General features: G+C 43.2%; 1 protein-coding gene across 5 annotated transcripts; it reads left to right on the plus strand.

The window, feature by feature from the left end:
- The first annotated feature begins 146 nt into the window (after nt 1-146).
- On the plus strand, nt 147-26791 carry esrp2 (epithelial splicing regulatory protein 2). Of its 5 annotated transcripts, none has more exons than XM_056412821.1 (17): nt 148-350; nt 892-1020; nt 7820-7933; nt 8315-8429; nt 10171-10266; nt 10908-10962; nt 12251-12361; nt 12838-12970; nt 13139-13181; nt 15194-15495; nt 16086-16313; nt 17251-17449; nt 18723-18924; nt 19062-19260; nt 20254-20382; nt 20852-20952; nt 25396-26791. In XM_056412821.1, exons 1-16 carry the CDS (start codon nt 219-221, stop codon nt 20936-20938), a joined length of 2274 nt encoding a protein of 757 aa, XP_056268796.1. In that variant the 5' UTR covers nt 148-218; the 3' UTR covers nt 20939-20952; nt 25396-26791. The 5 variants fall into 5 exon arrangements, with proteins under 5 accessions (XP_056268799.1, XP_056268800.1, XP_056268796.1 ...); XM_056412820.1 differs by having other exon boundaries at nt 25399-26791; XM_056412822.1 differs by having other exon boundaries at nt 12254-12361; nt 25399-26791.
- Nucleotides 26792-26841: the final 50 nt, after the last annotated feature.

Here is a 26841-nt window from a genome sequence, read left to right on the forward strand (position 1 = left end):
CAACAGGTAGAGTCTCTGACCGCAAACTCTTTCGCGGCTCCCTCTGAAAATAATCTCCCACCTTTTTCCTCTCTCCGTTTTACCTCAATTGAGTTCTCGAGACCCCTTTTTGCTCGCTCTTCTTATCACTTGGAAAAAGGTGAACCCCCCCTCCCCCTCCTCGTGTTTTTATTTTAATCTGTGCTTTAATTGTAGTTTTTTTACCCTTGTGGTCCCTGATGGCTTCGCACAGTGATACTCTGGTGGTGTTCTTTGGGGCAACAGCTGGTGCAAATGGGGGTAAACTGGGTTCGGATGAGAGGGAAATAATTCTCTTGGTGTGGCAAATTGTGGATCTACATGAGAAAAAGGTACGGACCTTTCTGACCCGTTCGTTCGTTGTTACGGTTTCGTGTGTGTGTGTGTGTTTGCGAGTGTGTGTGGCCTAGTGTCCACCTGTAGTGGACCAGTTATTTTGACATCCAAACCAACATGGTGTTCCCCCTGAAACCCTCCGCGGCTGCCTCGCGCCTCTCTCACGCGAGCTCACCGCAGCTTCAAAGCGCCGTCCCGCCGCCTCGTTAGCTCACCTTTCTTCACAGGTGTGCGGCAAAATAAATTAAAATGTAACGAGCAGCCGAGGACTTTTTTAAATGTTCATTTTAAAAAAACAAAAAAAACACCGTTTTGGTTTGGCCCGTCAGCTTCTTGATATATAAACACCGCTTTATTGACAATTAAGTGCACTTTTTTTTTTTTTGCAACTACATTTGTCTTTTTTTTTCTTCCTTTTTCGTAAAGAGTTTAATTTCCTGAATGTGGGGTGTATGAGTTTCTACTTTTTGCCTTTAAAAAAAAAAAAAAAACGTGTTTCACGCTGCTTTCTTGCGCCATTGAACTGCTGAACCGCAGGTCGGGAAGCTTCACAGATGTCTTGTGAAGCCGGAAACGTTTGAGCTGACGGACGAGTGCAAAGAGGACACCGGGCTGACTGCGGAAGACCTGCTGGAGGCTGAGCCCCTGGACACGGTGCTGCAGCAGGTGAGTCTCCCCGGGGCGACTATAGGTGCATTTCTCCATAGGGGATATTTTAAGAAGGAGGTGTACTCCATCCACACCTCTTCAATCTATTGTCACACATAATCACACACCTGTAGAGCTGCATTATTGTTGTGGAGAGACGAGTGATGGGGCGGCAAGAGTCTGGCGCCTTGCTTAAGGGCCCCTCGGCAGGTAACCCAGGTGTAGTACTGGGCAATAATTCAGTTTATTGCAATGGAATCGCATCGAGATATCGATGATGCAGTTTGTCGACTAAATTGATAATAAAAAGCGATAAAACTCGCATTATCTTCAGAAAATCTGATTTATAATGCACTGAAGTTCATGCTTGATTAAATAAAAAAACTCAGTATTTTAAAAATATACAAAACCATGTGTTTATTTTATGTATACACCATTTATTTTATTTATTGGATTAGGAAAAAAGGCCATATCATGATGTACATTTATACATCCGAGTTATCGAGATATGAAATCGGACTAGAGGAGTTCGGCCGTATCGTCCAGCCCGACTCGGGATGTCACCCGCCATCTCCAGCAGTCCTCAGTTCATCCCGGGCATTGAACCAGCCACCCTGACACAGGCCCTGCAAGGCCATCATGTTAAAAAACTCTAACTGGTGGACTGAATTTATACAGCATGATAATCACAGTTTATAAAAAATCCCTCATCCCTCAGTGACATGGCGAGAGGAATTCAGAGGTTAAGAAAATATCGTTCCTCCTGACGGTTAATGCCCAGAGCGAGACGAGACGTGTCAAGCCCGACTCTGTGTTTTGAGCTGTGCGTTAATGTGAGGCGTGTCAAATTTCCCTGGTGCCCTTTTAGAAAAATGGTTCTCCGCCTGGTTGAGAGATGTCATTGGTTCAATGGTTTGGCTCTGACAGTCGAACTCTGCTGACAGTTTGCAGGAGCTAATCGGGGGGAGGGGGGATGGGCAGAGCCCGGGGCATCTGCAGATGAGGAGGAGTCGCAGGTCTCGTCTTGTTTTCGGGCCTGATGCACGCTGCAGACATCTGGAAGGCGGAATGTTTACCTGGGACCGCACCTCTGTTTTAGGCTGCAGGACAGACGGGCGGGCAGGCTTTTCAGGTCTTAAGCTTCATCCTTCTCTTGGCCATATTTGCTTTATGGTTCCTCCCTTTTTTTATTCGGAGGTGTGTTTCAACAGAAGTGTTGCCAAACGTGTTTTTCAATCACCAGCTCCAGAGTGTTTGTTTGTGTTTCTACTGGTGGCACCTTTCCCATCCCTCTAAATGTCATTACCCCGAGTGTTTGGGTTGACGGTAGCGCCTCTGTGGTCATAATACCTCGCGCACACAAGCGGGTTGGTTGCAAAATCTGCCTGTTTTTCTTTAAATTCTTTCTGGGGCTATTTTGCATCGATGCTGCCGGGGTTACGACACGCGCTGCGTAGCCTTACGCCGAACACGGGTTGCATTTAATCTGGAGTTCGGTCCGAGTGCTGAAGGCATTTCATTCCTCCCACGGACCCGTTCACACTTCAGCTGCAGCTCAGTCTGTGTGCCGAAGCTTCAAATATTAACCACGCAATCAGTTCGTTGTGGTCGTACCCTTTTGTCAAGTCATCGGTTACTTTCTCTCGATGTTTCGTCGTTCTAAGATGAATGTTTTCTTTGTTGAGTCAGACGTACATTTACATTTTTCAAGACACTTTGAAGAGTTTTCTAGAATGGTGTGTTTTCTTGGTGCGTCTTATTGGTGGTGCTCGTCATATTGACCTGTCGTCAAGGTCATCTGTTGGTTTTATTTGCTGAACGATTTATTCAGAGTGAGAAGGTTAAGGAGATTACGTTGAAATTGATTTTGAGTGCGCAATATTACTTTTCTCGAGTTCTGTTACACACTTTAAATCTGTTAATTCGTTGGTCACTTGTCCGACTGACACATTTTGTCCGAAGCTTTTTTCCTTCCGCGAATGGATCCACAATACAATTTAAACATGTGTCCACTGAATATTTAGGAATTGCTGAGCAAGAGCAACTTTTGCCCATTTCCATGTAGAGTTCAGTCACCATTCCCCCCCAGCTCAAGTTTACAATCCCGTAAAGATCATACACGTCACTATAATGTCTGAATACCAGAAGCTCCAAACGCTTTTATTGTATTGAGGTAAATAAACATGTATTTGTTGTTCCTAGATCCTTTAGTTCCAGTGCATGGAACCAGATAAAGAACATCAATATTCCTTTTTGTAAGAAAATTAATGCTTTTGGATAACTTTTCACCGCCATTTTAATGTCAGTGTTTACTGTCGGGATCAGCAGTTCAGCCTCCACTGAGTAGAAACAAATATCTGATGTGTCTGAATCTATTTTGATACATGTGACTACAGCCAATAATAAATACAAGAAGATCTATCATACTAAATCACATGTATCGGAGCGCTGTCGGAACATATCGATGTGTTGGATGATTATAGGACACGTGCTGGTACTTGCTTTCATGACTATAGCTGTGACGCATTATGGCGTGTTTGTGTGTGTGTGTGTGTGTGTGTGTGTGTGTCACGCCTGCAGTTCAGCTCCTGGTCGAGAGCTGATGGTTTATCTGCTGCTGACAGTTCAGACTTCAGTCATGAACACTGACAGCATGTCGCAGCCTTCAGGGAGCTTCATGTGTTGTTGTTGTTGTTGTTGTGGCATCGGTTTTCAACTGTTGTAGACAACAGTCGGACAAACTGACAACTGGCTTCAAGATGATGTTAAGATACGGGTTTGGTACTTGCCAAACATGACTTTATTGTGACATGGAAAACATGATGAATCGCATCGACGAGGGATTCACGTGAGCCGGGTTTCACAACGACGGCAGGAAGCCGCTTGAAGATGACGAGCAGACCGGTGACTCTGACGAGGGCGAACTCTGAGCCGCGACGATGTCGTTAATGTCCAAAGAAACACGAGACCCGACTAAGTTAATGCCAATTTCTAAACGGAAAGGAAGCTGGTAGAGGAGGTTTGATGTTTGGAGATCAGCCGATGGAGGATTCATAAAGGCTGATGTCGTGCGGAGCAGCAAGAGGACAATCGGCTGTTCCTCCCATCGTCTAACCGTCATCACAGATCTCAAACTTTCTAAATAATTCACATTCAAAACGTAATTTTAAAAAAATCTATTAATGCTGTTTTAGATTATTATTATTATCATTATTAGGAGTTGACAGCATCCACACAGATATTTTCAGCAAGTAGTTGCCCCTCTTAGTTAAACAGTGCCTGTTCCGCTAATATCGATAGTTCATTAAAAAACTCCAATTGATGACGATTGATCGGCCGAACCGATCGATGATTTCACCTCTAGTTGCTACGACTGTTTACGTTCACAAACGAGAAGAAAGTTATCGGGTGATACTTTGTCATTTATCTGTGTTGATCTTTGCACCATTAGGAAGTATTCTGAGCGACATGCAACATTTTAGTGTCGTGATATGTGCCAATGTGCTGTAGGCAGTGTGTGTCTGTGTGTGTGTGTGTGTGTGTGGACTTTAGGTGCCTTAAACGGCTTCCACAGGGACAGCCCGACACTCCCTGCTGCTCTTATCGGAATTTGCTTCAGCCTTCTCCACCCCTCCTCGCCTCCTGCATGCAAACAGTCTGCACTGGAGAGCAAACTCAGATAGGAGCGCGTTCAAAGGCCACGTCCTCCCCCTCATCCGGGGAGAAGCTCTTCAGAGGCTACAGCGAGACCAGAAGTTGGTTTTAAGAGCGCGTGTGTGTGCGTCCTAAAATGTTAAACGGACAACGGGTGCTGAGTTTTGCATCGAACTCAAATAAATTTGTTTTTCTTCTGTTTCTAGTTGGATGACATTCTCAGAGATGAAGTGTGATATGTTAAAATTGGAGTCAACATGCCAGTGAGGCAGGATGACGACGATTATATAATAGGAATACGATCCTTATTTGTTCACTTATGTGTTGAGGTAGAACGGCTCGGTGTGTTTTGGCACGTTTTTCCAAAGAATCAATAACAGAAACTCCTGGCGGGAAAGTGGATCACTTGCCTTTACTTCCTAATGTACCTTTTCTCTGCGGTGCGCTCGTGAGTCGGGCTCAATGGCGTGTTGTCTTTACCTAACATTTAGCTACTGTGAGATTTGTCTTCCGTTCATCTTGTTTGCTCAATCTCCACCGCGGTTTAGACGCAGCGGCCAAAAGGCGTGGGCGTGCCGCGACGTCACCTAAAACATTTTCTTTATCTCGGTAATCCGGCTTCAGTAGTCGGCCGAGGCGGAGCTGCGAGCTCGGCCGTGAGCAAACATCGGTCCTGTTGTCACCGTCGACTTTAAAAGGGGCTGTGGTTAAAATGTGCTGCTTAATCTACGCAACGGCGGAGCATCGCAATTTAGAATTTGAACAATGAACATTTCAGCTGTTGGATGAAAGAAAATACTGGATTTGTTTTATTACCTTCGCATTGAAAATGCGGAAGGTTATGTTTTGATCGCCATTTATTTGTATGCGTGTTATTCGCATAACACAAAAAGTATTAAACCGCATCGCATGAAATTTGGTGGGATGATTGGTTATTATCCAGGGACCATTTGATTAGATTTTGGGATCAATCGGGTCAAAGGTCAAGGTCATGAAAAGGTCAAAATATTCTTTTTACCATAGCACGGTCAATTTTTATCCAATTGGCATGCAACTAATGCCAAAATGTTCATAATTCAATGCCCAATCTTGTGATATGCGAAGGTATGCGCTCTACCGAGTGCCCGTTCTAGTTGCTATTGTGACCATGAGAAGCAACAACTCACTAAGAAGAAAGGAGAAAAACAAAATGTATGCACATTCAATGGAATTCAAATGTAATTTCCTTAATTTTTTCCTTTTTTGTTTCCCCCCTGCTTTGACTATTAAAACGACATCGTTGCAAAGGCTTAAATACGAGGTGTGCTCTGAGGTGGTTGTTGGTTTTGTGGTCAAATGTGGCTCCATCGTCAGTATAAAATGCTAATTGGACTAAATTTGGCAGCTAGATTTGATTTTGCCAAAAGTTAATTATGAGTTTGATAATTAAAGCACCTGGAATAGGTGTGAGACTTAATAAAGTGCTGTATCCTTATTCAAAAAGATGTGGCTCCCGTTCTCACGTATCATAACCGCCCTTAATACAGAAGCCAATTAATCACCTCTGGGATTCCAGTGACTGCATACAAACCAATCTGCCATCCAAATATCCACTGTTTACTCATGGCGGTCACGTCGATCAATAAACTCCGGTTCCAGATCCGGGTCGCCACGACAGCATTATCACCTGATCTGAAATGTGTGTTATTGTAGGACGTGTGCTTCCTGCTACAAGGACTTTAGTACTATTTAAATGTGCAAACGCCACCGTGTCATGTCATGATGTTTGGCGGCGTCCCACCGCGACACGCTGACCCTCTGGAGGGCGTTTCCCGTGGCAACACTCACTCGTCGCCATCTAAATTCCTGGTGTCTCATCTGCACGTGTTGCTGCTTTCCTTCTGAACTGAGCAACGGCAGCGCTTTTGTAAATAGAATGTTGCATCTCGCTTTACGATTCTTTTTTTTTTTTTTTTGTCGACCCAGAAAACCGCAGAAGCATCGACTGAATTTTACTCGATTGCGCAACAGTGAGCGGAAGTTGCACAATGCGTAGTGTTCAAAAGTAACTTGTGAAGACGAGGAACTCGAGGGTTCATCAGGATCTTTTTCTATTTCTGAAGTGACCAGTGATCTTTTTTCTTTTTTTTCCTGGGTGGCTGTAAATAAACCTGAAAGAGTCATCGATGTGATTAAGAGCTCGCCATTTTCAGGGGGTCCCATAAACGAGCGTAATCCAACCCAGCAGCACTTGTTCCCTTGTGAGCGGTTGCTTAGCGTGCCGAGCGGCGCTGCATTGGTCTCCGACTGTGAGGGAGCGTGCCTCGGCACGCACCTGTAATACCTTCTCACTGTCTGGGGACCAGCGCGTAGCCAGTGGCCATGTGAAACGAGTCGGTCATCAGGTTCATCGGCCTCACACGCAGACGGTCCAAGTCTTCTCCGAGACCGGCGACCAGAGCAAAGGAGAAACTAAGAGAAAAAACGAGTCGGTCGTGCGTGAAGACATTGAGCAGCAAGTCGATATGCGTCGTCAGAAATTCTGCAAAGCGATCTCTCTGGGATGTGATGCTACATTCTCCTTTTTTAATGGTCCCCACCCCCTCTTCAAATAGCTTAACTTCGTCATTTAAAATCATGAGAATGTGATGTCAATGGGCGTTGATATTGAGGCGATGGCCTCTGCTGCCAACGACTTGTTGAACACGGTAGTTATACATAAACACGTACACATGTGGGAGTTTCTGGTATTTAGGACCCATAAAGAGTCGATGTCAAATGGAGGCGGGCAGGTTGAACTCGTATGGGTTGTTTTTCCTCTCGTCTGGTTGTGTTGAGAGAAAACTGAGATGCCGATTGGTGTGCTGATCATTCCTCTCCTTTTGTCTGCTCCCTCCTTCACGAGGAAAACACGCAAACCCGTCGGACGGGCCTCGTGCGACAGAAACGCACGAGCGAATATCAAACAACAACACTGTGTGTGTGTGTGTGTGTGTGTGCGACAGTCGAACCATAAATAATCCATCAGTCATTTAAAAAAGAGTAACATAATCCAAAAGAAAGAATTTGGTGTTGTGTTCAGATTTAATAATGGGCGTCACGCCTTTCTAAGTATTCTTCTGATTTTAAAATCCACGTGTTAATGTTGCTTCTCTCCTCTCCTTCTCTCCATTTCCTTGTGCAGTTCCAGCAGTCGGTGTCATCGGAGGTGAAATGCCTCGGCAGAAGCTCCTTCACGCTCTGCGTCGACAGTCCCCTCGTCATCCGACAGGCCCTCCACCCCGAAGCGTCCAAAAAGGTAACGGCTCGTACGGCTGTCGCTGCTATTGTATTTTATTTTTTTTGCACTGTAACCCCTCTCAATAAATCAGCTGTGTCTTCCTCCACTCATGACTCACGTTAAATTATAGTGTCCCACGTGGAACCTTTAACATAACTAGTACTTTAAAATATTGTATGTCCTGTATTTAAGTGCTTTAAGGGGAGGATTAAACTCTCATTAAGAAGTAATGCATTTCTTTTGAATGAGCTTTTCCTTCTTTTTGGGGTTTCCTGGTTATAACGCTGACACCAGATAGTGTCGGCTTGTGCATCTCTTTCATCTCTTTGTCCCCTGGCTTGTGTCTTAATGTCAAACTGAATACTTTCTCCTTTTCTTCTCTTCCTTTTTTTCTTTTAGAATCTCGTCCTTCCTGAATGTTTCTTCTCATTTGTGGACGTGAACAAGGAGTTTCACAAATGCTGCCCCAGCTCCAGCCCCGTGGAGAAGCTCACACTCGCCACCATGTTGGAATGTATCCTCAACTGTTCGTCACATTTTAGTGATACTCTATGTTCTAAATACATTGTGTATGTATATATATATATATATGTATGTGTGTATATATGTATGTGTATATATATGTATGTGTATATATATATACATATACATGTGTGTATATATATACATGTGTGTATATATATATTATATATGTGTGTGTATATATATATACGTGTGTGTATGTATGTATATATATATGCATATACACATGTGTGTGTATATATGTATGTGTATATATATATTAGTGCTGTGAAAAATAACGCGTTAACTCAGTTAATTCAATTACAGGTTTAACTAGTTTTGTTTTTAAAACGCATTTAACGCATGCGCAGAATGAGCTTCCAATCCGTCAGTTGTTGGTCGTCGGGACGAAAAAAAAGTCACTTGCAAAATGAGCTTCCAATCCACCACTTCAATCTGAACTCTGTCCGCTCTCATGCAGACGGTCTGTTCATCGGTAATGATCCTTCCGCAGGTTCACCTCCGGAAACCTTGTTACGACTTTTACTTCCTGTAGATCAGGGTCTCAACACGTCGATCGCGACCTGCCAGTCGATCGCGGCGTAGTGTTGGTAGATCGCATGACATTAAAAAGATTGGCCCGCCCCTGACATGTTCTCTATAGCACGTCTTTGTTCTTTTATTAAACTAAACGTCTGTTGTTGATCGTATCTCCACAGCAGCATGTCATTTCTGTCTCTTCGCGTTGCGTTAACACTTATCGATCTCCGTCTCGCGCGCCACAGAGCTCCGTGGACCGAGCAAAAAAAAGTCACTTGTCAATCTGTCCCCGTGTCCGGGCCGGTGAGGTTTCAGCTTTGCAGCGGTGTCCCGCCGTCCCTTTCATCACGGCCCAGTTCATGAAGAAAACCCACACAGTCAGTTTGCCTCAGCAGCTGCTAGAGGAAGACTAGAGGCCTTTAGATTGTGTCATGGTGGAGTTAATGGTTGACAAACAAGAGAAAATGTTCTGTTTAACCCTCCTGTTACCTTTACATTTACTAACATATTTTACCCTCGGGGTCAATTTGACCCCAGCAATTAAAACCTCCAGAAAATTATTAGAATTAATATTGCTTCCCAAGTTTAAGTGTGAGGTACTTTATGTTTGTTTGTTGACTACCTAAATAGCCCTTTAAATAAATAAAAAAGTTGATATTTCTTATGTTTGACACAGTGAAAAACAGCCTGGGGTCAAATTGACCCCAAAGAACACCGACATTAAACATTGAATGGGGTCAAATTGACCCGAAAGGTAACAGGAGGGTTAAACATTCTGTTTAGGATGAAGATGTATTAATGTTCCATATGGAAGAAAACTGCTAAATAACTGCTGAGTTGCAGCACCATTGTATAGAAGAATGTATAAATGTATATATCCGTCTTTTGTCATAAATCTCTATGTTCTCACAAAATATACCGAGAATATCGGTAATATGTGATTAATCATGATTAATCCACAAAAACCTGTGATTAACCCGATTAAAAATTTTAATCGTTTCACAGCCCTAATATATATATGTATGTATGTCCGGGGAAATGCAACGGTAGTGTTAATGAAGCAGAATTGTATTTACAGAGTTTATTGCCGTTTCTTTGCGGATTTAGATTTACTGACATAAGGAGGGACAGAATCGTTGCAGCATGACGCATCGGCAAAGTAAAAAAAAAAACAGGCCGCTTCAACGGGTCAGTGTCCTTAACTGTGTGTGTAGATGTCGGTCTTCCTGCCATGTCGGAGCAGCCGATGGGGGAGATGGAGGTGAGCACCATGGTGCAGCTGACGCTCCAGATCCTGGCCGAGCCCTACAGTAAGCACACCGCCACGCTTTGCACCTGAAATGATCTTCAGTTCTGAAATGTCCTTTTCTAGAAGAAGCAAAGATATGACCACCGAAGAAGTAGCGTGCACTTTTTGCTCCTGGTGACTTTGGTTTTTATAAAATAAGCACTGCAACTGCAAAATGGAAGTCTTTGTATTATACCACGTCCGTTCTTGCCTTGTTTTGTTGTTGCATGGAGACTAAAATAACCCAGAGAACACTTAACCAGAGGGTAAAGCCCTCTGAGTTGAATTGAATTAACTTGAGGATGTGCTAGTAGTGTGTCGAAGAATATCTCAATTGTATTATTGCTAGTTAACCACCCAGAAATGCCCAAATGACAGAATTCAATACTACTTTTGAGATGATTTACTGACGTATGAATGGCTGCAAGATGACTCCAGATGTGTTGCAGTGCATATAAATCAACTGTCGGACATCTTGTCTCGTGGCCGTTGCCTCTGGCTCGACCCCGTTCATAACAGCCACGCATGTCTTTGGGTGTGACGAGTAACAGGAATGCACGCGACGCGCTCGCCGCTCGGCCGGCTGAACCTGTTCACGGCAGTCGGGAGACGATGTGCTTGTGTACACTCAATCTTACACCTTTTTATTTTATTTTTCTCCAGACCACAAGTTCTCCTGCGTTGAAACCGTGAAGTACAAGTTTGACTCCAGCACATGGTACGTATGAACCTTTCCAATGGACGCCCGTGTGGCTCGCTCTTTGTTCCCAGCTCGGCGGCCTCCGGCCTCCCAGACCTCGGGGCCCTGTGGCATTGATTACAGCAACAAGGGAAACCACAAGTGTGTCTTTAAAGCTGTCCAACTTTGCCATCAAGTGCTTACCGGCTATCTGGTAGCAGAACACCAAATCCTGCTGCTCTTAAGGCAGTCGAAACCCCGTCGCCGTGACAACCCCCTGACATTTAATCATAGGAGTGCGTTTCTGTGCTGAGCACTTACTGCGAGGAAATAATCTGTTGAAATGGGACAAAAGTCATGGAGCTTTTTCTAAAAGCTATAGTCTGTAGGGATCTTTTTATTAATATTATTAATAATATCTTCATTTAAAACATAAATGTCACCATTTGATGCTCTGGACCAGATTGTAGCGACGCAGCTAATTAGCATCTGTCGCCCCTTGACAGACCATAATAAACATAAAACAATAATAAACATAAACAATAACAAATATAAAACGATAACAAACCGTACAGTATATGTGGTAAGAAGGACAACATACACACAATGCAAAGCTACAGTACAGCACATTAAAAGTAAGTAATAAAAACCATTAAAAGTAAGTTATACAAACTATTTAAAGAAAGTAATAAAAAATGTTAAAAGTAAGTTATACAAACTATTTAAAGTAAGTAATAAAAACCATTAAAAGTAAGTTATACAAATTATTTAAAGTAAGTAATAAAAAACGTTAAAAGTAAGTTATACAAACCATTAAAAGTTATACAAACTATTTAAAGTAAGTAATAAAAACCATTAAAAGTAAGTTATACAAACTATTTAAAGTAAGTAATAAAAAACGTTAAAAGTAAGTAATAAAATCCAATAAAAGTAAGGAATACAACCATAATCATTTTGCTCGATGAGTACAGCGCTGACCAGCTTTCAACTGATTTTTTTCTTCGTCGTCTTCTTCTTTGCCTCTTTCTTAAACTTCTTCTTCTTCTTCTTCTCTTCTTCTTCTTCTTCTTTGCCTCTTTCTTCAACTTCTTCTTCTTCTTTGCCTCTTTCTTCAACTTCTTCTTCTTCCTTGCCTCTTCTTCTTCTTTGCCTCTTTCTTCAACCTCTTCTTCTTCTTTGCCTCTTCTTCTTCGGCTTCCTCTTCTTCTTTTTCGTCTTGTTCTTCTTCATCTTCGCCTTCTTCTTCTTCGCCCTTCTTGGTGTTGTTGTTGTTGTTCTTCTTCTCTATGCTCAGTGTGGTCGTGAATGTTTTCTTTTTGTCCGTCAGCAGCAAGACGGAGCCGGTGGACAGTGAGACGGTGATCCGAGCGCGAGGGCTCCCGTGGCAGTCCTCGGACCAGGACATCGCTCGCTTCTTTAAAGGCCTCAGTATCGCCAAGTATGTTCAACTTTAGCCCCGCTATACTTTATTATAATGTTTATTCAGACTTCTGCCGCAGCAAAACATTTCTACGTGATTTTTGGAGCTTTCAACCTCTTCAGTCGGGAGGCAGATTTGGCAAATTGTTTGTAGCTCCTTGTAAAGTACTCTTTTAAATGTCAAATGAGACCCTCCAAGATGACGTGTAAACGCTGATGTCATTGGTTTAAATGCTCTTATCATTTTCGGCTATCATAAAACCTCAATGGGATATATTAGAAAATGATTGACATGATTAGAGCTGCTTTAACCAAATTATTAGCTAAAATATGACACTAAATCAAATATGAAATAAAATGTATTTGAATTCTAGATCAAATTAATTGAATCATATACCTGTTTGTTAGAGTCCCTACAAAATAAAAGCTTCAGGGAGCTCTAGTCTGAGATTTTATCATTAACCACGTCCCTAATCATGAGTATCTGTGTGTCAGGGGTGGCGTGGCGCTCTGTCTTAACGCTCAAGGCCGGAGGAACGGCGAGGCCCTGGTCCGGTTCATCAGCTCCGAGCACCGGGACCTGGCCCTGGAGCGCCACAAGCACCACATGGGCAGCCGCTACATCGAGGTGAGCTCCAGCGCTGACCTTCATGCTCATGACCTTAAATGCTTTTGGGTGTTTAAAAAAAAAAAGTGCCTAGACTCGTCTTTTGAAGTTCTAAGATAGTTGATGCGAGTCTGTAAAACGTCTTCTAAACTAAATGACGATTACATCATGCTCTTCTTGTCTTTATAGGTCTACAAGGCCACAGGAGAGGAATTCCTCAAGATAGCTGGAGGTCAGATTTCAGATTTTTTTTCTTTCTTCTCACTCTTCTCTCTTGCATGAGGACTCCTGGTGAACGGCTTTCTGTTGGTGTGAGATTCACTTTTTCATTTCATGGCTTTCTTTGAGAAAAAAACTAAAACGCATGCGTAAAAAAGCAGCTGACTGTAAAACAGGAGCTCTCTCTCTCTCTCTCTCTCTTCCCCCCCTCTACCTCCTGAGTCATTGACTCATCCCAGTGACTCTACAGCAGCTTATGTCGGACTAATGAAAGAGTCTTTGTGAGGAGCCCCCCCTCCCCCACTGCCCCTCATCCCTTCCTCACTTCCTCATCCCCTGCCCAGCTTTTACGTAGGCCTGTGGGAGAGACTTTTCACTGTCGGGGCGAACAGCGGCTCACCTGTTCAGTCCTCCCCCCTGAGGGTGAGACGGCTGCCGGTCGGTGAAAGGACCCGCTCGGTGCTCGGTGTCGATACAAAGGGGGTGTGAAGAGACAAAGGCAGGGCCCGGGGTCTGTGGAGCACAGAGCAGCCGCCGCCGGTAACGCAGCACGGAGATAGCGGACAAAGACTCGGTCACCGAGGACAGCAGATAACTTCCAGTGTGCCTGTGGACTTTATTCCGATGCGTTGCGATCAGAATAGATTGACAGCACTTTGAACTTTGAGCAGACGAGACGGCTGCATTGATCCAAAGACAATGAAGCAGTAAACTTGTACGTTGGAGTATAACCCAAAACATTTAGTGTGTCGGGAAACACCGTCGCTGCTTTGGATGGTTGGGTTTAGTTTTTACCTTCGCATTGAAAATGCGGAAGGTTATGTTTTGATCGCCGTGTATTTATTTATTTATTTATTTATTTGTATGCGTGTTACTCGCATAACACAAAGTATAAAACCGAATCGCATGAAATTTGGTGGGATGATTTTGGGATCAATCGGGTCAAAGGTCAAGGTCATGAAAAGGTCAACATCTTCTTTTTACCATAGCCCGATCAATTTTTATCCAATTGGCATGCAACGAATGCCAACATGTTCATAATTCAATGCCCAATCTTGTGATATGCGAAGGTATGCGCTCTACCGAGTGCCCGTTCTGTTGTAGCTGTTTTAATTTGACCTTTTATAATGAAATACTATAAATAGGGGCTGGAGTCTTCTGGCTAATTGTAGAGGAAGAAGGAAATAATCTTTAATCATAATTTTTTTAAATCTAGCTATATATTCTAGCTGTTCAGTTTACCAGTTATTCATCTGTAATAATGCAGTAATGAACAAACCATGAGCCCTCAACTTTATATCCAAAAACGTTTTTTAACTTTTAAATCAATAATTCGGTTGCTCATCAAATTACTGTTAATGTCTGAACATGTAGTTTAAGTCGTTTCATCTACTGTGTATTTCAATTGTTAAGAAGCGTTTTTTGGAAGGTGAAGCAACACTTTACTGACCGTGGAACGTTTGGGCAAACATAATGTCTGTTTACATTTGTGTGACCCGAGTCCAGTTGGTTTAACACATGAGGAGAGTTTCAAAATGCAGGTTGACTACGAGTCTTCTCCTCTTTTTTTTTAGTCCCTGTTTGCTTGTTCGTAGACGTGAACGTATCCTCTTAATGTTTTGCAAGTTTCACAACATTGAACCAGAGGCCGTTTAGACTCTGTTTGGTAGCAAATCAGCCATTTTGCGCACAATATCGCTGCAGCTTTTGATTTATCTGGTTTGTGAATCAATCTCTTCGTTTCAAACTGAGATCTCAACAACTACTGGATGGACCGACCATTTAAATTGGTGCTAGCATGCTGACGTTAGCATTTTGCTTTTTAGATTCTGTCTTGTTTCAATTAAAATGTTCTTATCCAATCATGCTGTGTATCGCAGTATGAAATAAGATGCACCCAGATGGATGATTTTAGCTATATCTCCCACTTCTAAGTGAGTGACGTGGTATGTTGAACGCTTCAATGAGCTGCGATGGTCTCTAGATGGCCAGGTGTTTTGATCTCTGCTCTCCTCTCGACCCCAGGTACGTCTAATGAGGTGGCCCAGTTCCTGTCCAAGGAGAACCAGGTGATTATCCGGATGCGGGGGTTGCCGTTCACCGCCGCGCCCCAGGAAGTGCTGTCCTTCCTTGGATCCGAGAGCCCCGTGACCGACGGGGGCGAGGGTCTCCTCTTCGTCAAGTACCCCGACGGACGGCCCACCGGCGACGCTTTCGTCCTCTTCTCCTGCGAAGAGTACGCACAGAACGCCCTGAAGAGGCACAAGCAGATCCTGGGGAAGCGTTACATCGAGCTGTTCCGGAGCACTGCAGCTGAAGTGCAACAGGTACATGCTGTTGCTTGTGTGGGAGAGAATGGGAAAAACCCCAAAAACATGTCACTCGTAAGACTTCCGCTGGGATAATACGCTGAAATAAATAATTTAAGGAATACCTTTTAGTGGCGTTTCTGTAATGGGAGGTGGTTTCTAGCTGCTTTTTACATTAAGGTTTGTTGTGTAATTTATGTTAATACATTAACATTGAGACTGAAAATATGGAGATGGGATCTTTTGGCTTTTGTTTTCTATTTCAGTCGAATGTGTTTTCTTTGGCACAGTCATATTTTACTATCTTGGGGACTTTTTTTGTCATCAATGAAAATAAAAGACTCCCTTTTGTATTTGTTATACCAGTCAACATGGAATCACCACAACAGAAACACAGTGGGAAAACATTGTTTTATTGAAACGGTCAATCCAATAAGTTAGATTGTTGAAAATAACAAGTGTTTCATATCAGATTTTTTCTATTTATTTTTGTACGTTTTGGATTTTTAAAATGTTGGGTCTACTTTGCACATGCAGAACATGTCCGTGAAGCTTTCTATTGACCCGGCGGCAGTGATAACTTTTGATTCTTCGTCCTCTTCTTCCAGGTCCTGAACCGCTACATGTCCGCACCCCTGATCTCCACGCTGCCCCCTTCGCCCATGATGCCCGTCCTCACCACGCCGCCCTACCTTCCCGCGGCGAGCAGCACCCGCGACTGCGTCCGCCTCCGCGGCCTGCCCTACACCGCCGGCATCGAGGACATCCTGGAGTTCATGGGGGAGTACACCGTGGACATCAAACCCCACGGGGTCCACATGGTCCTCAACCAACAGGTCAGACTGGTGGGCACCCTCAAGGCTGGAGAGCGGCGCGTCTTAAAACCGTTAACGCCTTCACGTCTCATCAGAAATAACGAGACCGGTGCTGTCGTATGAGTATAGCAACAGATGATGGATTCAAAAGAAAAACTTGCAGGATTCGTACGGTCATGGAAGACCTGGAAAAGTCATGGAATTTTTCAATTATTTAGTTATTTCCAGGCCTGGAAAAGTCCATGGGGGAAGAAAAATCCCCAAAGTTTTGGAAAACTCATGGAAATTTGTTTTATTCAAATTATATATATTATGTTATATATGTGCATATACGCTGAGTTTTAAATAATTAATATGCTTTTAAATTAAAGATGCTCTTAATACTCTTAATATAAGCCGGCATACTCTCTCATACTTGCACATTTTTCACGCTGCAAGTGAACGCACCTTAACTGAAAAGACATACATTTTTATTCTTTTAATCTAAACTATTGTCTTTCATTCATTTGTCATTTAAGGTTATATACTGTATGCTTTGGAATTCTCATTGTTTGTTTAAATACTACATTTTCTAATTTTTTCACGTATACACCGAGATTTCACAAAACATTTGATCATGGAAATTTGGTTTAAAGTCCTGGAAATCCATTAGTCAACATGTGTAGGAACCCTGAACTTGTGAAGTAGCCTACTTTACTGTTTTAGAATGGTTGCTTTCCCAACACAAATGCAGCATTATAGTCTGAAACAATTGAGTCGTATAGCAGAGGGTATTTAAGATCTCAAGCTGTGACCGACTTATATAGAATTCAACTTGTTGGCTTCGCCCTAAACTTCACCAACCTTCAACCAAATGCTTTATTGTTCGGCAGAAAAAAATGAATTAGAATTGTTGTTACATTTTTGCTGTCTTGTTGTTCTCATCGTCTCTCACTTATTCTGCCCGTCGTCTCTGCAGGGTCGGCCTTCTGGCGACGCTTTCATCCAAATGAGGTCCCCCGACAAGTCGTTCATGGTGGCCCAGAAGTGCCATAAAAAGACCATGAAGGACCGCTACGTGGAGGTGTTCCAGTGCTCCACGGAGGAGATGAGCATTGTGCTGATGGGAGGAACCTTGAACCGCAGCGGCCTCTCGCCGCCGCCATGCAAGCTTCCCTGTAAGTGAACTACCCGCCAAATTAACGCTGCTCTCCTTTTTTGTTGCAATATTTTCAAGATTTAACTCAAGTTTTTATTTGCCATTTGTGCCTAGACCAACAGTCCAGACCCGGTGGGGATGTAGTGCAGGGCTCTCCGGGTCAACAGTTTAGAAATAACACTATAATAACAAAGTAACAATACAATATATACAAGAACACACTATATACAGAAGGTGGTACACGAACTAGAAAGGTGCTAATATGTACAGTTTTGGAGACCGTTTTAAATTACAGATATTGATAATAAGTCCATATTGCCGTGATGAGTGTAGCGAGGTCGTGTTGGGTTATCTGTGACGGTGTTTGGATGTTCTGTTTTATTGGGACACTGAGCTAGCAGCAGACGTGTTTCATACCTGAATCCTGCCCCTGGCCTCCAGTCCCTTCGGGGTTAAACTTCTCCTCTTTCATATCCTTGATATCTTTCGTTGCACGACGCGGTTACGTCTCCGCCGTCCTTTGAACACCGGCGCCAGTTGAGTCCGGACTGAATGTAACTGTGTGTACTTTGTTCTGTTTATGGCTCATATCGGTCGTTGGCGCTTGAGATTAGATTAGGATTGCCAGTCGTGTTTCTTTTTATTGGGTCATTGTTAAACAAAACGTTACCTTTTCTTCTGTTTAATCGTTTCCTGAGAAAGGAGCCTTTAACTTACGAGAATTAGAGTGATGGCGATTTTATTTGTGCATATAGTTTCAACCTGGAAACGCTTGACAAGGTCAGCCGTGTGCGTGTGTGTGTGCGTGTGCGTGTGTGTGTGCGTGTGTGTGTGTGTGTGTGTGCGTGTGTGTGTGTGTGTGTGTGTGTGCGTGTGTGTGTGTGTGTGTGTGTGTGTGTGTGTGTGTGTGTGTGTGTGTGTGTGTGTGTGTGTGTGTGTGTGTGTGTGTGTGTGTGTGTGTGTGTGTGTGTGTGTGTGTGTGTGTGTGTGTGTGTGTGTGTGTGTTGGCCGACCACAGCCTCACACTCCTTCGATCTGTTTGTATGTAAACACATCCACACTGGCATTTGAGTGTTTACATTGTAGGTCTGACATCCTGAAGGACACAGTGGAGTGTGTGTGTGTAACACGAGGCCCACGGCTTGTGTGTAGCCTGTTGAAATCCCCACCCTGCATGTTGTCACCAATCATTTACTTCCTCGTCCTAAACTTTACGACCGGCAGGACTCTGCATGCACCGAGCACAATATGTAAATGCGCCGGCTCTGAATGTCTTTGTGTGTTTCCTGCAGGTCTCTCCCCCCCCACGGCCTACGCCGCCTTCCCCACCCCGCCTTCCATGCTCTCTGAGGCCCTCTACCAGCCCCCCCTACTGGCTGCTCCCAGACAACATCAGACCCTCACGCACAGCCCGGCTCACACTCTGGCCTACTACCCCCCTCAGCCGCACATGTACATGAATATGAACATGAACTACACGGCTTACTACCCCAGGTTAGCGCTCCATCCGCTTCGGCCAACTCCTACGTCACGTGTACCTTCTGCTCTTTTCTAACTTCTCTCCTCTTTTTCTTTTTATCAAATCTCCTGAAATTCTCTCTCTCTCTCTCTCTCTCTCTCTCTCCCTCCAGCCCCCCAGTTTCTCCCTCCACAGTCGGCTACTTTGCAGCCCCGCCGGGCTCGGTGGCGACGGCGGTCGCGGCCCAACCCCACCCCGCGGCCGCCGGCGCCTCTTCTGTGCTGCAGCAACACGGAGCGCTGGTCCGGATGCAGGGCCTGCCCTACAACACCGGAGTCAAGGACATCCTCAGCTTCTTCCAGGGTTACCAGGTATACACACACGTCGAAATGAAAAGCTCCAACGGCTCCGTTTGTTGGGATGTAAGGGAGCATAGTGGTGTTTGTATTCAGCCGTGTGAGGGATATTAGCCCTCTTGGTAAAATGGGGTCCTCGGTTATTGCAGTACGGTCATTTTATCTGCTAAAATAACAACAGGCAGTGTGTTTAGCTTCCTCTTGTTGATCGTGATCTCTTCCCCCGGTGTGTAATGTCTCGAGCTGTTGGGACTGAGCTGTCAGCCCTGCAGCCAGAACCCGTTGCCATCGCTGCATTTTATTGCAACGCTCAATGAAGAGACGTGTGTGCACTTGTGCTCTCCTCCCTTCTCTGTGCTGCCCATATTTTTTTTTTTTTTCCCGCTGGCAGTCAAAGTTGCGTGGCGTCATCTGAAGCGGGTATGAACCCTGAAGGGGTGTGGCTTCAGATGGTTTGGCACATTGGGGAGGGGGGTTTGAGGTTGTGGGGGTTGACCTGTTGTTGTTTCAAAGAGCCTGGGGCTGCGGTTGGTCTGTACGGCTTATTTCATGTTTAGGTGTGTAAACCCCTATACTTTGTGTGTGTGTGTGTGTGTGTGTGTGTGTGAGAGCCTTACAGTTCACGCAGAATAAGAACGACATTTATCTCGCACTTGGTGGAACTTTACATGCTGAAAACTGTGTGTGTTTTAGTATGTGAGGCTTACCGCCTAAGTTGGCGTTATTACATTACTTGTCTTTTTTTTCTTCTTTTTACAGAAATAAAACCCAGTTAGTTCACATCTGGGTTTTTTTTAAAACAACTTTACTTTGTAAAATACTTTATGAAATACTAATCAATTCTTAGTCAGACGACTAACTCTACATGCAGTTCATAATCATCAGCACAGAGTAGCGGCAGTCGGGTATCGCTCGCTGATCACGTGACGGCAAAGGTGCCCGTTTGGAAACTTGTATTTTCTAAAAACCCAAAATGCTAACGGCAATCTGTCCACTCTTGTTATGAAGCAATGTGGAGGACGGAATGAGATGGAGGGGCTGCAGCTGGAAGGCGGCCCCAGGTGGACACATGTGGCCCCGCAGCCAAAGCTTAACTGGAGAGGCCAGACGCACGGCCACCGAACATTAAATATCAAAGTAAGCGCTCCTCGGATATTGAGCTTCATCCACAAATATCTTTCCCTCATGAAATGTCGAGTGTAATCAGTAAGACACCAGAGTTTAGTAATCTTTTTTTTAAATCGCCCTAGCATCCAGTGTGTGAAAAAACGGTGTTTTGTTGTTGTTTTGTGCGTGTGTGACTGTTGGCTGAACTATCGTAACTGTAACTGGAGTGTGTGTGTGTGTGTGTGTTGTTCTCGCTGCAGTCGTGTCTCTCACACTGGCCCTGGGTGAGGAAACAGTTCCTACACCAGTACTGGTGTCTTTACCCCGTGATTAAATACAGGATTATGTCTGTTTCTGGTTGATTTGTCATCCTCCAAAGTTTTTAAGACATTTTCTTTAAGAGTATATACCTCTGCATCTTGTGTGTGTATCTAAAACTGTGTGCTGACACTGTGGAGGCCTCCCGCCCTGACTGCGTTCGTTATGATGCCGTCTGTAGTACGCCCCCGACGAGTACAGCTGCATGGTTCAGATGAGCGAACAGGCCCGGAGTCTGATTCAGCCCAAAGAATGGCTCTGTCTCTAGGGACGCACCGCAAGGTAAGAGGAGCCTCCAGAGGGGGCGTGTCCTGCACTTCAATCACATCCACACCTTGAGGCGCACACGCAACAACCACGAGCGTTATGCTACACAACCACGAGCGTCATGCTACAGAACAATGAGCGTCATGCTACACAACGACGAGCGTCATGCTACACAACAAACATGCTACACAACGACGAGCGTCATGCTACACAACAAACATGCTACACAACGACGAGCGTCATGCTACACAACGACGAGCGTCATGCTACACACAAACGAGCATCATGCTACACAACAACGAGTGTCATGCTACACAACAAACATGCTACACAACGACGAGCGTCATGCTACACAACAAACATGCTACACAACGACGAGCGTCATGCTACACACCAACGAGCATCATGCTACACAACAACGAGCGTCATGCTACACAACAAACATGCTACACAACGACGAGCATCATGCTACAGAACAAAGAGCGTCATGCTACACAACAAACGTGCTACACAACGACGAGCATCATGCTACACAACAACGAGCGTCATGCTACACAACAACGAGCGTCATGCTACACAACAACGAGCGTCATGCTACACAACAAACATGCTACACAACGACGAGCATCATGCTACAGAACAATGAGCGTCATGCTACACAACAAACGTGCTACACAACGACGAGCATCATGCTACACAACAACGAGCGTCATGCTACACAACAAACATGCTACACAACCACGAGCGTGATGCTACAGAACAATGAGCGTCATGCTACACAACAAACATGCTACACAACGACGAGCATCATGCTACAGAACAATGAGCATCATGCTACACAACAAACATGCTACACAACGACGAGCATCATGCTACACAACAACGAGCGTCATGCTACACAACAACGAGCGTCATACTACACAACAAACATGCTACACAACGACGAGCATCATGCTACAGAACAATGAGCGTCATGCTACACAACAAACGTGCTACACAACGACGAGCATCATGCTACACAACAACGAGCGTCATGCTACACAACAAACATGCTACACAACCACGAGCGTCATGCTACAGAACAATGAGCGTCATGCTACACAACAAACATGCTACACAACAACGAGCGTCATGCTACACAACGACGAGCGTCATGCTACACACAAACGAGCGTCATGCTACACAACAATGAGCGTCATGCTACACAACGACGAGCGTCATGCTACACAACGACGAGCGTCATGCTACACAACAATGAGCGTCATGCTACACAACGACGAGCGTCATGCTACACAACAAACATGCTACACAACAACGAGTGTCATGCTACACAACAAACATGCTACACAACAACGAGCGTCATGCTACACAACGATAAGCAGAAAACATTGAGCAGAAAACATTCCAGCTTCCTACTTTCAGGCTAGCATGGAATCTCTCATTAATGTTCTTGCCGTGACAATGAATCACTACACGTGAGCTTTTTACACTTTATATATATTATACACATCATACACATTATACACATTATACACATTGTACACATCATACACATTATACACATTATACACATTATACACATCATACACATCATACACATCATACACATTATACACATCATACACATTGTACACATTGTACACATCGTACACATCATACACATTATACACATTATACACATACACATCATACACATTATACACATTATACACGTTATACACATTATACATTATACACATTATACACATTATACACGTTATACGTTATACACATTATACACATCATACACATCATACACATCATACACATCATACACATTATACACATTATACACATCATACACATCATACACATCATACACATTATACACATTATACACATTATACACATCATACACATTATACACATCATACACATCATACACATCATACACATTATACACATCATACACATCATACACATTATACACATTATACACATCATACACATTATACACATCATACACATCATACACATTATACACATCATACACATCATACACATTATACATCATACACATTATACACATTATACACATTATACACATCATACACATCATACACATTATACACATTATACACATCATACACATTATACACATCATACACATTATACACATTATACACATTATACACATCATACACATTATACACATTATACACATCATACACATTATACACATTATACACATCATACATTATACACATTATACACATTATACACATTATACACATTATATACATTATACACATTATATACATTATACACATCATACACATTATACACATTATACACATTATACACATCATACACATTATACACATTATACACATCATACACATCATACACATTATACACATCATACACATCATACACATTATACACATTATACACATTATACACATTATACACATTATACACATTATACACATTATACACATTATATACATTATACACATTATACACATTATACACATTATACACATTATACACATCATACACATCATACACATTATACATCATACACATCATACACATTATACACATCATACACATTATACACATTATACACATTATACACATTATACACATCATACACATCATACACATTATACACATCATACATCATACACATTATACATTATACACATCATACACATCACATCATACACATTATACACATTATACACATTATACACATTATACACATCATACACATTATACACATTATACACATCATACACATTATACACATCATACACATCATACACATTATACACATTATACACATTATACACATTATACACATTATACACATTATACACATTATACACATCATACACATTATACACATTATACACATTATACACATCATACACATCATACACATTATACACATTATACACATCATACACATTATACACATTATACACATACACATCATACACATTATACACATCATACACATCATACACATTATACACATATATATATATACATTATAATCAAATAGGAGTGCCCGCTCTAGCCAATGCGGTTCTGAGCTCCGCGCCCGGCATGTCGCCTCCTGCTTCCCAAACCCATCCTCCTCTTGTATGTTGTCTCTCCTGTAGGTCTGTTAGGACTGAGTGCTGAGTCGGACACTTAATTAGTGGATACACAGAATGTATGAAATATTCAGGGAAAATTTGATTTAGCTAATTTAGTTTTATGTAGTTTGCTGTTTTGTTAAACACCACCGTTATCCCTCAGCCATACATTTAACCACCAAGATTAATTCTTGAGAATACTTCTGTCTGCTGCCTTCCACATGCTCAGAAATGTGGATTATCGGTTCAGTTTTACAACATTGGACTTGCAGCCTCGTCCTCCTGCAGATCGTTCCTGCAGAAGATGATTTTCCAAGCAGGAAGTTTATGAATAAAAGTGTTGGTTTTCATTCAAAGGGAACATTATCGTATGTGAACAAAGGCTTGAGCCCCAGATGAGGAATTAAACCAGAATATTACTCTGGTTTCATGTTTTGAGCCTGGAAACTATTTGTATCCTTCTTCCTTTTGGGGAATTGAGACTTTCACAAACAATCGGGCTTCTTAATGGTGATAACGTGGTATTTTACCACTTTTTTATTCTCTTTAATTTTTAATTAAATAGAAATATAAATTACTGTTTTAAATTAATTAATTTCTATATATATATATAAATTCAATTACACTTTTTATATAATCGTCAGCTAAAGTTTTTAGTTAAAAGTTAGATTTCACCAAATTACACATCTACCAAACTGAACAGGTAAAGATGCGATACTTTCATGTTCTGCATTTGCAGAACAGAATAATTAATTTAGGATCGCCGATGACATCATCGACGTTGTCGGTCAGTCTCGATTCAGCACTCGTCCGACACCGCCCCGCGTGGTGGTCTCTGAGCGCGGGCCCCGGGCCCCGTCCCCACACCGCCTCCCTCTCTCCTGCTCTTGCATCCTCTAACTTTTTTGATTTACGGGATCTTAGACGCCGTTGCTAACGTGATCAGTGACTCGTTTCATACCTGCATGTCCGAAGGAAACTGATGTTCTGCATCAAACTTTGATGCAAGAAGTGGATGCATGCAAACTAACGGATGATTACTGTGTGGGCTTCAGGTCCTCTGGGAACAGCATGTGTGCTGCTTTTTGTTCTCCTTCTCTTTTAAGCTCTACTCATTCATCTTTTCTTCCTTTCTTTTACCAAAACTGGACCGGTTTGCTCGATGATCTGTTTCAAAAGCTGCATCGTTGGTCCTCTGCTTTGCCGGCTCCCCCTGGTGTTTCCACGGCGCAGCTGCATCAAACGACAATGACGCTTATTGTCTCTCGTGTGTGTGCGTGTGTGTGTGTGTGTTCCGTGTCGTTGTTTTCATCTCTTTTCCCCCCCCCAGCAGCTCCAGCCAGACGCCGTCCTCGTCTTGTACAACTTCAGCGGCCAGTGCAGCGGCGAGGCCCTGGTCACCTTTCACAGTGAGGAAGTTGCCAGGCGGGCCGTAGCCGAGCGCTCCAACCACTCCTTCTACGGCCAGCAGGTCCACTTGATCCTCTGTAACTGACCACTAGCCCTTCATCTCTCTCCTCCTCTTCCTCCTCCCGTGGTTTTAGCTCACATTGAAGTGCACTCTCCTCGAAAAGTGCCTCCAACTGCTTTCCCAGTTGGACCCAGTGCCACTTAAAAAAACATCTGTCGAGCCTCTTCCCTTTTCCCACGACCCCGCGATTATTAAGACAAAAATGGACACCGCTGGCCGTGACATTCCTGAAGCTACTGTTTTTGAGTTTGGAGATCCGCCGGGGGAAGCAGCTGAAGTCGGTAACGCTGAATGACGTTGTGGATGTCTGTGTGCCCACCGTAACAGCTGGACAAACATGCATGTATATTTAAATGCTTTATCTACGCGTGTCCACTGATGCGACTGGACAGATGTTCGTCCTGAAATGCTTGAGGCTGTACAAAAAACACTTCTGCACACACACACGATCTTTTCTGTATATTTCTAAATTTTTCACTCTTAACCACGACAATGTTTTGACTTCAGAGTTCATGAAGCTTTAGTGTTCGCTCTATGCAGACGCAGATGGGTGCATGCGCAATGTTTGAGTTGATGGCCTCAGTGTCGTGGTGCCATTTAGAGAGAGAGAGACCATAAAGACCGACTGTACTTCAACCGTCATGGATTCATTTGAACTAACTTTAAGCTGCAGCAACACCTCCGATGTGCCAGTCTAACATCTAATTTGTGACTTTTTTTGTTCTTTTTCTGTAAAAAAGCATTTGTGTGACATCCCCGTTTAGATATGTTCCAAGCACTACAGATGTCTTTTGTTCCCGAGTAAAGTGACAGAGCGTCTTTCACAAGAGTAGCACGACGAATTGATTCTATTTTTTATTAAATCCCATTTCCGTACAACGTTTTTGGCGATGTTATGAAATATTAGGACAAAGTCATATCTTGAAGTCTTTTTCTAATGATCGACCACGGCTACTAGATGTCTTCCGTTTTGGTTTCCAGACTATAATCGGTCTATATCGCTGATTTAATTCCTGCTTATGACCAGAATACTGTGTAGAAGCTGCATGAGTTGTTTTTTTCTTTCTTCTGTGACGGGCCTACTGACAGCTGTCTTAGTTTGTTGCCCCCCTTGCTGTGCCTACATTACCCAGAGTGCAATACTGGCCCAAATGAGGCTGGGTTAACCTCTGAGATGCGTTTCTTTTGTTGCAAGTTTGACACTTGTATAAATTTGGATCTGTGTATAAGACCAACAAATAAAGACTTGACTATGGTCCATGTTTCATGTGGTCTCATTTAAAGAGATTCATTCATAAAATCACT

The sequence above is a fragment of the Pseudoliparis swirei genome, chromosome 4 (genome assembly GCF_029220125.1).
Source record: "Pseudoliparis swirei isolate HS2019 ecotype Mariana Trench chromosome 4, NWPU_hadal_v1, whole genome shotgun sequence".
In the NCBI taxonomy this organism is placed as follows: Eukaryota; Metazoa; Chordata; class Actinopteri; order Perciformes; family Liparidae; genus Pseudoliparis; species Pseudoliparis swirei.

Excerpts from the sequence above, each read along its gene's own strand:
- esrp2 (XM_056412821.1), top strand. The coding sequence starts at position 219 with ATGGCTTCGCACAGTGATACTCTGGTGGTGTTCTTTGGGGCAACAGCT. Across the intron at positions 351-891 it reads TGGATCTACATGAGAAAAAG|GTCGGGAAGCTTCACAGATG; the intron begins GTACGGACCTTT and ends GCTGAACCGCAG. Across the intron at positions 18,925-19,061 it reads TACACGGCTTACTACCCCAG|CCCCCCAGTTTCTCCCTCCA; the intron begins GTTAGCGCTCCA and ends CTCTCCCTCCAG.